Source organism: Ahaetulla prasina, chromosome 5, assembly GCF_028640845.1.
Source record: "Ahaetulla prasina isolate Xishuangbanna chromosome 5, ASM2864084v1, whole genome shotgun sequence".
In the NCBI taxonomy this organism is placed as follows: Eukaryota; Metazoa; Chordata; class Lepidosauria; order Squamata; family Colubridae; genus Ahaetulla; species Ahaetulla prasina.
The window spans coordinates 4,292,959-4,305,458 of record NC_080543.1 but is presented as its reverse complement, the minus strand read 5'-3'; the positions used below and the strand labels follow the sequence as shown (position 1 = coordinate 4,305,458).

The 12,500-nt window shown below is 43.7% G+C and overlaps 1 protein-coding gene across 1 annotated transcript in view; it reads left to right on the top strand.

Moving 5' to 3' along the window:
* The window catches only part of MYO7A (myosin VIIA), a 139,980-nt gene that overhangs the window by 75,845 nt on the left and 51,635 nt on the right, over positions 1–12,500 (top strand). The window contains exons 23-30 of the mRNA XM_058185114.1: positions 1–53; positions 857–1,033; positions 2,483–2,572; positions 4,797–4,924; positions 6,403–6,529; positions 9,663–9,782; positions 10,569–10,742; positions 11,562–11,789. The exon at positions 1–53 is cut by the window's left edge and continues 151 nt beyond it. Of these exons, the coding sequence (XP_058041097.1) occupies positions 1–53; positions 857–1,033; positions 2,483–2,572; positions 4,797–4,924; positions 6,403–6,529; positions 9,663–9,782; positions 10,569–10,742; positions 11,562–11,789 (1,097 nt within the window). The remainder of the gene's footprint in view (positions 54–856; positions 1,034–2,482; positions 2,573–4,796; positions 4,925–6,402; positions 6,530–9,662; positions 9,783–10,568; positions 10,743–11,561; positions 11,790–12,500) is intronic.

The following is a 12,500-nucleotide window of genomic DNA, read 5'->3' as shown; positions in this document are numbered from 1 at the left end:
GTCGGCCTCTGAAACAACCCCTGTTGTACCACGAGGATGAAGGCGACCAGCTGGTGAGTTTCCTTGGACAGCTTGGGAGCGAATAAAAGGGCAGGTTGTGGAGATCTCTGGCTTCTTGAAGGTAGTCCTCGACTTACGACCGTTCGTTTAGCGACCGTTTGAGGTTGCAGCAGCACTGAAAAAAGGGACTTACGACTGTTCGTTTAGCAACCGTTTGAGGTTGTAGCAGCACTGAAAAAAGGGATTTATGAGCATTTTTCACACTTACAACCACTGGTTTCCCACAGTCAGGTGATCAAAATTCGGACGCTTGGCCACTGGTTCCTATTTATGACAATCTCAGTGTCCCTTATGCGACCTTTTGTCAACTACAGTCAATGGGGAAGCCCGATTCACTTAACAACCGTGTGGCTAACTTAACAATTAGGGCCTCTGGTGGCTCGACAGACTAATGCAATCTGTTATTAACAGCAGCTGCTTGCAATTACTGCAAGTTCAAGTCCCACCAGGCCCAAGGTTGACTCAGCCTTCCATCCTTTATAAGGTAGGTAAAATGAGGACCCAGATTGTTGGGGGCAATAAGTTGACTTTGTATATAATATACAAATGGATGAAGACTATTGCTTGACATAGTGTAAGCCGCCCTGAGTCTTCGGAGAAGGGCGGGATATAAATGCAAATAAAAAAATAAATTAAAAAAAATTAAAAATTGCAGTGATTCACATAACCCCCGTGGAAGGAAAGGTCGTAAAACGGGGGAAAAACTCACTAGACAACGGCCTTGCTTAGCGACGGAAATTTGGAGGGGGGCTCAGTTGCGGTCGTAAGTCAAGGACTACCTGGATTTCCTTTCCAGGCAGCCCTCGCGGTGTGGATCACCATTCTCCGCTTTATGGGGGACCTCCCTGAGCCGAAATATCACACCGCGATGAGCGACGGCAGCGAGAAGATCCCGGTCATGACCAAAATTTACGAGACGCTGGGGAAGAAGTCCTACAAGAAAGAACTCCAGGCCCTTCAAAGTGAAGGAGAAGTAAGTAAGAAGCTGGCAAGACCCATTTCTGTTGTTTTGGTAAAAGAAGAACAAGATACTCATAGAATAGCAACCACAGGACAGAGGTGTCCTTGCAGAAGGAATTCAACAACCATTAGATAAGCGTCAATTGAGCCCAGACAAACAGAAGTGAGGAAAGCACTGAAGTTTGTCCACCTTTGTTTATCTTTCTTCTATAAGGGGAGAGGGAAAAAATGTCTGCCATGCTTTCGAGGTTCTGTTATTATACTTTAAATACGTAGAATTCCTGTCATTTATGTGGAGTCTGTTTCTTGGTTTGAGCTAGTCGATCTGATAGCAATATTTAAAGGTATCTGGAGCAGCGTGAAACTGAAATTAAATAAGGAAATAGAAAGAAATAGAAAACCTAAGAAATGAAATAAGGAAATAGAAGTAGAATGGAGTAGAAATAAAAAGAAAATAAAATAAGAATAGAATAGATTTTTTTTATTTTATTGGCCAAGTGTGATTGGACACACAAGGAATTTGTCTTGGTGCATAGGCTCTCAGTGTACATAAAAGAAATGATACGTTCATCAAGGTACAACATTTACAACACAATTGATGGTCAATATATCAATATAAATCATAAGGATCGCCAGCAACAAGTTATAGTCATACAGTCATAAGTGGAAAGAGATTGGTGATAGGAACTATGAAACGATTAATAGTAGTGCAGATTCAGTAAATAGTCTGACAGTGTTGAGGGAATTATTTGTTTAGCAGAGTGATGGCCTTCGGGAAAAAACTGTTCTTGTGTCTAGTTGTTCTGGTGTGCGGTGCTCTATAGCGTCGTTTTGAGGGTAGAAGTTGAAACAGTTTATGTCCAGGATGCGAGGGATCTGCAAATATTTTCACGGCCCTCTTCTTGATTCGTGCAGTATACAGGTCCTCAATGGAAGGCAGGTTGGTAGCAAAATAGAAATAACAGAAAAGAAATAAGAAATAGAAATCGGAAGGGGGGAAAAAAACCCAGAAATGATAGAAATGAAATGAGGAAATAGAAGTAGAATGGAGTAGAAATAAAAAGAAAATGAAATAAGGAAATAGGGGTCAGAAGAAATAGAAATAACAGAAAAGAAATAAGGAAATAGAAATCGGAAGAGGAAAAAAAAACCCAGAAATGATAGAAATGAAATGAGGAAATAGAAGTAGAATGGAGTACAGCTAAAAAGAAAATAAATAAGGAAATAGAAGTAGGAAGAAATAGAAATAACAGAAAAGAAATAAGGAAATAGAAATCCGGGGGGGGGGGGAACCTAGAAATGATAGAAATGAAACCAAGAAATAGAAATGCAAAGAAATATAAGCCTATGCTTGATAGGGGAATTCTGAAAGTTGAAGTCCACCCGTCTTAAAGTTGCCAAAGTTGAGAAATATTGGGTTAAGGTATGATTATTTCTGACACTGGGATAATTTCTTTTACAGAGTGCCCACCTAGATGGCCATAAGAAGAGCAGCGTGCGACAGAAATTGGTCTCTTTAACCCTCAAGAAAAAATCAAAGTTAACCGAAGAGGTAAGTCACTCGTCTCGTGCTTAAGCCACCATCCAGCCATCCGATCACAATCCGAGTGGAGAAACTTGGCTTTTGCCAGGTTACAGTCCAGCGGTGGGTTTCAGATTAGGTTACTACCGGTTCGCCATGTGTCCGCAGGCTCGCTTCATGCACGGGCACGCCCAGTTCACGCGTGTACCCGCCTTCTGCACACGCGCTTTGCTCACTCAAGCGCCTTCCGTGCATGCGCCCGACCTTAAAAACATGCCTAATGTTCTGTCCTCCTTCGCCTCCGTCCGAGTGATGGGTTAATTAGCCGGCACTATCAGCTCTGGCAGCAAAATAGCGAGCGTATGCCAAGTGTCTCTGTTATCTCCCTCAACGCCGATGAGTCACCCAGGAACAAACTTCAGCTCTTAGTTAATCAGTTGATTTGCCTGCTACGAAGAGGCACAGCAGTTCTTGCTGCCTTTATATCCTGTGGGGTGTGGCTCCATGACTCAGCACTTCCTAGGCCTGCCTCACCCCTGCTTCTGTTGTTCCCGCCTCTCCTGCCTACGAAACCTAGGGTCCAGCCAGGCCTGATTGCCATCAGCTGGGTCTGGAGGCGTGGCCTGGGGGGGGAAGAGTCAGGGGACGGTTATCTCTTCCACCTGGCCTGCTTCTGGCTCCTGGAGCTGAGCCAGGGAAGCCCGAGGTAAGTCCTGATGGCCCTTCCCCCTCACTTTCCAAGTCACTTTCTGGTAGGAGGCCCGGGGCGCAGACACAACATCTAAATAGGATGGTGTAAAGCAGGGGTAGGTGGCTGTGCTGACCTGCAATTTCCACTACCAGTTCAGGTGAACCAGTCCGAACCGCCTCCTGAATATCATCTCTGTTAGAGTCCCACAAAGAAGTTTTGCTAGAACTGTCATTGCAGTAAGTTAGAAACAAAGGGCAAAATCTTGATAATACCGGTAGTCCTCAACTTATGACCGCAATTGAACCCAAAATTTCCATTGTTAACCTGAGACAGTTGTTAAGTGAGACATGGCCCACTTTACAACCTTTTTTTTGTCACGGTTGCTAAGCGAATCACAGCTGTTAAGTGAATCGTGCAGTTCGTTAAATGAATCTGGCTTCCCCCCATTGACTTTGCTTGTCGGAAGCCGGCTGGGAAGATCACAAAAGGATCAGGTGATCCCAGGAGGCTGCAACCATCATAAATGCGAGCAACTTGTCGAACCCTTGGATCACAGTCAAATTACCGTGGGAAAGTTGTGTTAGTTGTAAATGTGAAGACCCACATTGTCACAAGTTCACCATCACTGCTCTAGATCAGGGGTCTCCAAACTTGGCAACTTTAAAACTTGTGGACTTCAACTCCCAGAATTTAAGACTAGTAGACTTCCAGCTCCCAAAATTCATCAGCCAGCCATGCTGGCTGGGGAATTCTGGGAACTGAAGTTCACAAGTCTTCAATTTGCCAATTTTGAAGAGCCCTGATCTAGATAGATTGAGAATAGGGTGAAGAAACAAGTCCTCCTCACAGTCCGACTTTAAGACTTGTAGATTTCAACTCCCAGAATTCCTCAGCCAGTTGGAGAGGAATTCTGGGGAATTCTAGGAATTGAAGTCCACAGGTCTTCAATTAGCCCTGGTCTTCATAGATTGAGAATAGGCTGAAGAAACTAATCCTTCTCACATTCCAACTTTGGTGGAATGAGCCTCTGGTGGCTCAGCAGACTAAGTCTGTCTGTTATTAACACAGCTGCTTGCAATTACTGCAAGTTCAAGCCCCACCAGGCCCAAGGTTGACTCAGCCTTCCATCCTTTATAAGGTAGGTAAAATGAGGACCCAGATTGTTGGGGGCAATAAAAGTTGACTTTGTATATAATATACAAATGGATGAAGACTATTGCTTGACATAGTGTAAGCCGCCCTGAGTCTTCGGAGAAGGGCGGGATATAAATGCAAATAAAAAATAAAAAAAAATAAAAACTTTAAAACTTGTGGATATCAACTCCCAGAATTAAAGACTTGTGGACTTCAACTCTCAGAATTCCTCAGTTGGCCATGCTGGCTGGGGAATTTTGGGAGTTGAAGTCCACAAGTCTTAAATTTGCCAACTTTGTGGAGTTTCATTCTCAACAGGGTGAAGAAATGAGTCCTCCTCACGTTCCAGCTTGCCTTGGGTTGAGGACTGGGAATTCTGCCATGTTGACCTATTTCACAAATTGTACCCGTGTCCTGTTGCTTCATCAGGTGACCAAACGCCTTCACGATGGCGAGTCCACCGTCCAGGGGAACAGCATGCTGGAAGACCGCCCAACCTCCAATTTGGAGAAACTGCATTTCATTATTGGAAACGGTATCCTGAGGCCAACTTTAAGGTTAGAAATCGGGAGGGGGGGGTGTCGTGTCCCACTCCGATGAAGGAGTCAAGGAAGTCCGTAACAAACTTGACAACGAAGCCTTTGCAGCTTGCCAAGTTCCTTCGAGGTTTATCAGGGCAGGCAGGAGTCCAAGTTGTGACTTCAGCAATAGAGTCCGATATCAGCAAACTTGATAAGACTTTGCTTGACTCAAGGTTGGAACGCCAAAAGCAGGTCCTTTATATAGGCTGTGGGGTGTGGCTACATGACTCAGTTTTTATCCAGGCCTGCCCCACCCTTCCTTCTGCTGGCGTCGCCTCTCAGATCTCCGGAAGCGAGAGTCCTCCCATACTAAATTGTCTTCAGCTGGATCTGCTGTCAGCATCTGGGAAAGGGAGGGGTCAGAGGGAGTATGCCCAGGTAATTCCACCATCTGGCTGGCTTCCTGCTCTGAAGGCTGAGCCAAAGGAACACACGTTGTATGAGTGAGGTTTATCGGGCTTGTCCTTTCATTCCTTGAATCCTCTCCGGGCATGGGGCCAGGGCCGGGGGCTGGAGTCATGACAGGCCTTTCATCTTCATTATCAGACTCGGAGTCTGATAAAAGGCCCGGTTGGAGACGGGAGGGGCCCAGCTGAGGAGAGAAGGGAGGACGAGTCACAACAGGGGGAGTATAAATGCTCGAGGTGTGCATTGCAGAGGTGTACCCCAAAATGACAGCAATCAACTGCCATCAGAGAAGCGTTGTGCCCTAATATCTAAAGGCCGTAACAGGAAAGAGGTCAAAAAAAACCAAAACGTCAAGATGGTGACACAACCATGTAATCAAAGTCCTATAGTAAACATTGAAAGCAGATGGACTTTCAATCAGGACACCTTGGGTACCATCACTACTTTCTTTGAATCTATCCTGTGGACCCCTTTGGTCTTTCATTTATATCTCAGTGGGTTTGGAGAACCTTCCAAGATTTGGAGACTCCAAACTTGGGGATTCCAAGATTTGGAGAATTTTCCAAAATTTGGAGAACTTTCCAAAATTTGGAGAACTTTCCAAAATTTGGAGAACTTTCCAAGAGTTCCAGATTCCCAGATTTGGAAATTCTAAGATTTGGAGAATTTTCCAAAATTTGGAGAACTTTCCAAGATTTCCAGACTCCTGGATTTGGAGAGTCCAAGATTTGGAGAATCCACGATTTGGAGAATCCACAAGTTCCAAGCTCCCAGATTTGGAGCCTCCAAGATTTGAAGATTCCAAGATTTGAAGATTCCAAGATTTGAAGATTCCAAAATTTAGAGAACTTTCCAAGATTTCCAGGCTCCTGGATTTGGAGATTCCAAGATTTGGAGATTCCAAAATATGAAGAACTTTCCAAGATTTCCAGACTCCTGGATTTGGAGATTCCAAGATTTGGAGACCTCCCCCCCAAGATTTTTCAAATGGATTTGATTAGCAGGTGAAGTTGGATCACATCATTCATTTCTTCTTCTTCTTCTAGAGATGAAATCTACTGCCAAATCTGCAAACAGCTGACCCAAAATCCTTCCAAAAACAGCCACGCCAGAGGATGGATCCTGGTGTCCTTATGCGTGGGCTGTTTCGCCCCCTCTGAGAAATTTGTCAAGGTAAGTCAAGGACGGGGCTACCTTCTTGGCCTGGGTGATGGGAATATCTTTGAGGGAAATAGTTGGGTTTCCAAGAGCCTCCGAGAACCTGCCTGGATGAGAAAGGCTGGCATATTCCATCTTTGTTTGCATTTGGGAGGAGATGACGCCTGGACGTTGCAATTTGTTGGGTCATCATCAAGATCAAGAGAAGGTTGCTCCTTTCCATTTTGTGTTGCTCACACATCACCTAGGCAAGAAAAAAACCAAAAGTCCACATATAGATTGGGTGAACCCAGGATTGATAGCAGTCGCTGGGAGAGGGATCTTGGAATCTTAGTGGACAACCAGTTAAATAGTTAAACCAGTTAAACACTACCCGACTCTGTGGTCTCTTCCCAAAATCCCCAAACCTTCAACCAAAAACTGTCTACTATTGACCTCATCCCATTCCTAAGAGGTCTGTAAGGGGCGTGCATAAGAGCACCAACGTGTCTACCGTTCCTGTCCTATTGTTTCCTTTCGTTATATCCAGTGGTGGGATTCAGCCAGTTCGCACCACTTCGGGAGAACCGGTTGTTAAACTTTCTGAGCAGTTTGGTGAACTGGTTGTTGGAAGAAATCATTAGGGCAGAGAACCGGTTGTTAAATTACTTGAATCCCACCACTGGTTATATCCAATTAATATAGTTATTACATACTCCTACTCATATATATGGTTATATATTGTATAAGTATTTCATGTTTATGCTTATATATACTGTATGACGAAATAAATAAGGAAGGAAAGAAGGAAGGAAGGAAGGAAGGAAGGAAGGAAGGAAGGAAGGAAGGAAGGAAGGAAGGAAGGAAGGAAGTAAATAAATAAATAAATAAATAAATATGAGCCAACAGTTTGAGGAGGCAGCCAAAAAAGCCAACGCAATCCTAAATTGCATTAATAGAAGGATGCAATCAAGATCAAGGGAGGTCCTAATACCACTCTGTAAAGCCTTAGTAAGACCACACCTAGAGTACTGCACCCAGTTTTGGTCACCACACTATAAAAAGCATGTGGAGACTTTAGAAAGAGAAGAGCAGAGAAGAGCAACCAGGATGATGAGGGGACTGGAGGTTAAAACATACGATGGACCGGTTGCAGGAACTGGGCCTGGCTAGTCTAGTGAAGAGAGGGACCAGGAGAGACATGAAAGCATCTTCCAATATTTGAGGGGCTGCCAGAGAGAGGAGCGAGTCAAGCTGGTTTACCCACTGGGGGGACCTGAGTTCAAATCCACCCTTAGCCCTAGAGATCAGCCCTTTTCCCTCAGTCCAATTTACCTCACAGGGTTGTTGTTTTTGGAGGAAGGAACAGAGAAGATAGGGCCATTGCTGTCACTTTGCATTCCTGCATGTCCATTGAATATTTCATTTTTTTACTGAGCTATAAAATAAAAGAAGATACAAAATACAAACGTAAATAGGAAAACGTTGGGGAGGAAGAGGGGGAAGAGCTAATATTTTAATTTAGAGCTTTATTATATTAGTTTTATTAGTGTTAGATGAATAAACAGGGTGTTATCCTAATACGTTTAAAGCAGGGGTCTCCAACCTTGGTCCCTTTAAGACTTGTGGACTTCAACTCCCAGAGTTCCTCAGCCAGCTTTGCTGGCTGAGGGACTCTGGGAGTTGAAGTCCACAAGTCTTAAAGGGACCAAGGTTGGAGACTCCTGCTTTAAAGTATATTATATTTGATTTATTTCATAATTGCCAATATATAACTGCACCTATTTTCTTGAGCCTGATTCTATTTCCTGGTTTTTTTTCCCCTTTCCTTTTTATTATTTAATGTTGCTGGCAATTGAGCGAATAAATAAATTTCAAAAAATTCCTGGATGTACATTGAACATTTGAATGTATAGTTTTATTAGTATTAATAATTAGGGGACGACAGAGAACGAGGTGGCTGGATGGAGTCACTGAAGCAGTCGGCGTGAGTTTAAATGGACTCCAGAGGATGGTAGAGGACAGGAAGGCCTGGAGGAAATTGGTCCATGGGGTCGCGATGGGTCGGACACGACTTCACAACTAACAACAACAATTAGTGTTAGATAAATAAACAGGGTGTTGTCCTAATAAGATGTTTAGAGTATACCCTATATGATCTATTTTATAATTGCCAATATATATAACTGCACCTATTTTCTTGATCCTGATTATATTTCCTGTTTTTTCCCCCTTTCCTTTTATTATTTAATGTTGCTGGTAATTGAGCTAATAAATCAATATACCGTATTTTTCGGAGTATAAGACGCACCTTAGTTTTTGGGAAGGAAAATACAAAAAAAGCTAATGGGCAGGTGGATTGGCCTCCCCGGAATACCCCCAATCAGCTGTTCCCAGAGGTGAATTTTAGCAACAGGTTCCTTGATTGTGAGTTTTGTGCCTTGTTTTTTTGGGGCTTTTTTTTTCAGGCTCTTGAAAGCCTCTGAAACAGCTTCAGAAAAAGAGCCTCTGAAGCTCTGTTTGGAGGCTTTTTTTCTGAAGCTCTGTTTGGAGGCTTTTTTTCTGATGCTCTGTTTGGGGGCTTTTTTCCTGAAGCTTTGTTTCTTATGCTTTTTTCAGTCTTTGAAACCTCCTTTTGAGAAGCTGGGCGGGGCTACATTCAGAGTATAAGACGCACCCAGATTTTCACCCTCTTTTTTGGGGGGGAAAGGTGCGTCTTTTACTCCGAAAAATACGGTATTTCCAAAAAAATCCTGGATGTGATATGCATTAAATTTATTACATTTCTAATAAAATATCTATAATAAATAATAATTTATCTAATAATAAAATATTAGATAATAAAATATCTAATAAAATATCTAATAAAATATCTGATAAAATATCACATTTCTATACCGCCCTTCTCCGAAGACTCAGGGTGGTTTACAGCCAAGATAAAATCGCACAGAAACAAACGTTAAGAACATTATTAAAAATCTAATTCAAAATTTGGCCCAATAATTTAAAACTAATAATATATAAAATAAACCCTAATAAAACCACCCATGTTAAAATTGCGAATGAAGAACTAGGCTAAATTACGGGCCAACATTTCTGATTTTGTTTTCCAAAATGTATCCGATATGACTAAATTTGTGTGTGTGTTGGCTTTGTGTTTCCACAACAGTATTTAAGGAACTTCATTATCGGGGGTCCCCCGGGGTACGGCCCGTATTGTGAAGAGAGGCTTAGAAGGACGTTTGTCAACGGGACCAGGACGCAGCCCCCAAGCTGGCTGGAGCTTCAGGTAGCCCTTTTGGAAGGCTTGCAGTGGGCGCACTCACAAAATGGTGGCCATTGGCAGCTTGCAAATGCCCATTGGCCAGACGCGGGCCAATGTTTTCGCTTCTTTCTTTTCTGCAGGTAGTCCTCGACTTACGACTCCAAATTTTGGTTAAGTGAGACATCTGTTAACGGAGTTTTGCCCCGTTTTACGACTTTTCTTGCCACCGTTGTTAACTGAATCGCTGCCATTGTTAAGTTAGTGGCGCGTTTTGTTAAATGAATCTGGCTTCCTCATGGACTTGGTTTGTCGGAAGGTCACAAAAGGGGATCGCATGATGCCAGTCATGGGACACTGCGACCGTCATAAATATGAGTCAGCTACCAAGCCTCTGAATTTGGCTCACCTGATCACGGGGAATGCTGTGATGGTCGTAAGTGTGAAAAATGGGTCCTGTGTCACTTTTTTCAGTGCCGTTGTAACTTGGAACGGTCACTAAACGAACGATTTGTAAGTCAAGGACTTCGACTTAGTCCAAAACTTGAAGAAAATGCTGGTTTCAGGCAAAAACATGGCATATTGCGTTCAGATGTCTTCAGACTGGTCATGTGACCATGGAGGGGGGTGGTAACTTAGGTAACTTTTTGGGAGTTTGTTGTAACTTTGAATCATCGCTAAGCGACCAGTCGTAAGTCGAGGACTACCTCAACATTGCATGCAAAGCTGCAACTCAGGCGCAGCCCAAATTTTCTCTTCGGATTGCTTCAGATTGCAATTGTTGTGTGTTGTTGACTTGCGTTCCTCTCCCAGGCGACCAAATCCAAGAAGCCGATCATGCTTCCCGTCACATTTATGGACGGCACCACCAAGACCTTGTTAACCGATTCAGCCACTACGGCTAAAGAGCTCTGCAGCTCGTTGGCCGACAAGATCAGCCTGAAGGACCATTTTGGCTTCTCCCTTTACATCGCGCTCTTTGACAAGGTAGGAACCCGCAATGGGAGAAAAAACCTCAAGGTGAGGCTGGAGAATTCTGGGAGTTGAAGTCCACACGTTTTAAACTTGAAATAGGTTGGGAAACCTTGGTTTAACTGCTTACCCAGCTGGCTTTCATGCCTAAGGCGGGACTAGAACTCACCGTCTCCTGGCGATTGGCCCAAAGCTCCCCAGATGGCTTTCGTGTCTAAGGCGGGACTAGAACTCACCGTCTCCTGGTGATTGGCCCAAAGTCACAGAGCTGGCTTTCATGCCTAAGGCGGGACTAGAACTCACCGTCTCCTGGTGATTGGCCCAAAGTTCCCCAGATGGCTTTCGTGTTTAAGGCAGGACTAGAACTCACCGTCTCCTGGTGATTGGCCCAAAGTCACAGAGCTGGCTTTCATGCCTATGGCGGAACTAGAACTCACCGTCTCCTGGTGATTGGCCCAAAGTTCCCCAGATGGCTTTCGTGTTTAAGGCAGGACTAGAACTCACTGTCTCCTGGTGATTGGGCTACGGTCCCCCAGCTGGCTTTCATGCCTAAAGTGCAACTAGAACTCATCGTCTCCTGGTGACTGGCCGAAAGTCCCCCAGTTGGCTTTTATGCCAAAGGCGGGACTAGAACTCACTGTCTCAAGCCAATTATCTCAGAGTCCCCCAGTTGGCTTTCATGCCTAAGGTGGGACTAGAACTCACTGTCTCCTGGTGATTGGTCCAAAGTCACCCAGCTGACTTTCATGCCTAAGGCAGGACTAGAACTCACCATCTCCTGGGGATTGGCCCAAAGTCACCCACCTGGCTTTCTCTTTCTCTCTTCCTCGCCAGGTCTCTTCCCTTGGAAGTGGCAGCGACCACGTCATGGATGCCATCTCTCAGTGCGAGCAGTTTGCCAAGGAGCAGGGCGCCCAGGAACGCAACGCCCCTTGGCGACTCTTCTTCAGAAAGGAAATCTTCACCCCCTGGCACAATCCCACCGAAGACTACGTCGCCACCAATCTCATTTACCAGCAGATTGTCCGAGGGGTGAAGTTTGGAGAGTACCGATGCGATAAGGTAAACCTGCATTTGAAGTCCCTGCCGCGTTTCAGAATTCAGAGCAAGCGGAAATCTTGGATAAAATAAAACCCCCAATAAAGTCCTCTAATGTGGGTGGAATAGTGAGGGGAAATCGCTTAGGGTCTCCTGCTTGAGCAAGGAGTTGAACTAGAACAGGGGTCTCCAACCTTGGCAACTTTAAGCCTGGAGGACTTCAACTCCCAGAATCCCAAAGCTGGCTGGGGTATTTTTTTTTATTATTTCTTTTTGTCACAACAGTATACACAAACAATTGTCATAGATAAAACAACATATTTTGAAGAAAATATACTTATATGTAGATAGACACACACAGTAGATAGATGATAGATAGATAGATAGATAGATAGATACAGACATAGACAGACAGACAGATGGAAGATAGATGATGGATGGATGGATAATAGATAGATATATAGATACAGTAAGATAGATAGATAGATAGATAGATAGATAGATAGATAGATAGATAGATAGATAGATAGATAGATAGATAGATATAGATAGATAGACACACACAGTAGATAGATGATAGATAGATAGATAGATAGATAGATAGATAGATAGATAGATAGATAGATAGATAGATAGACAGATGAATAGATAGATAGACACACAGTAGATACATGATTGATAGACAGACAGACAGATACAGTAGATAGATGATTGATAGATAGATAGATAGATAGA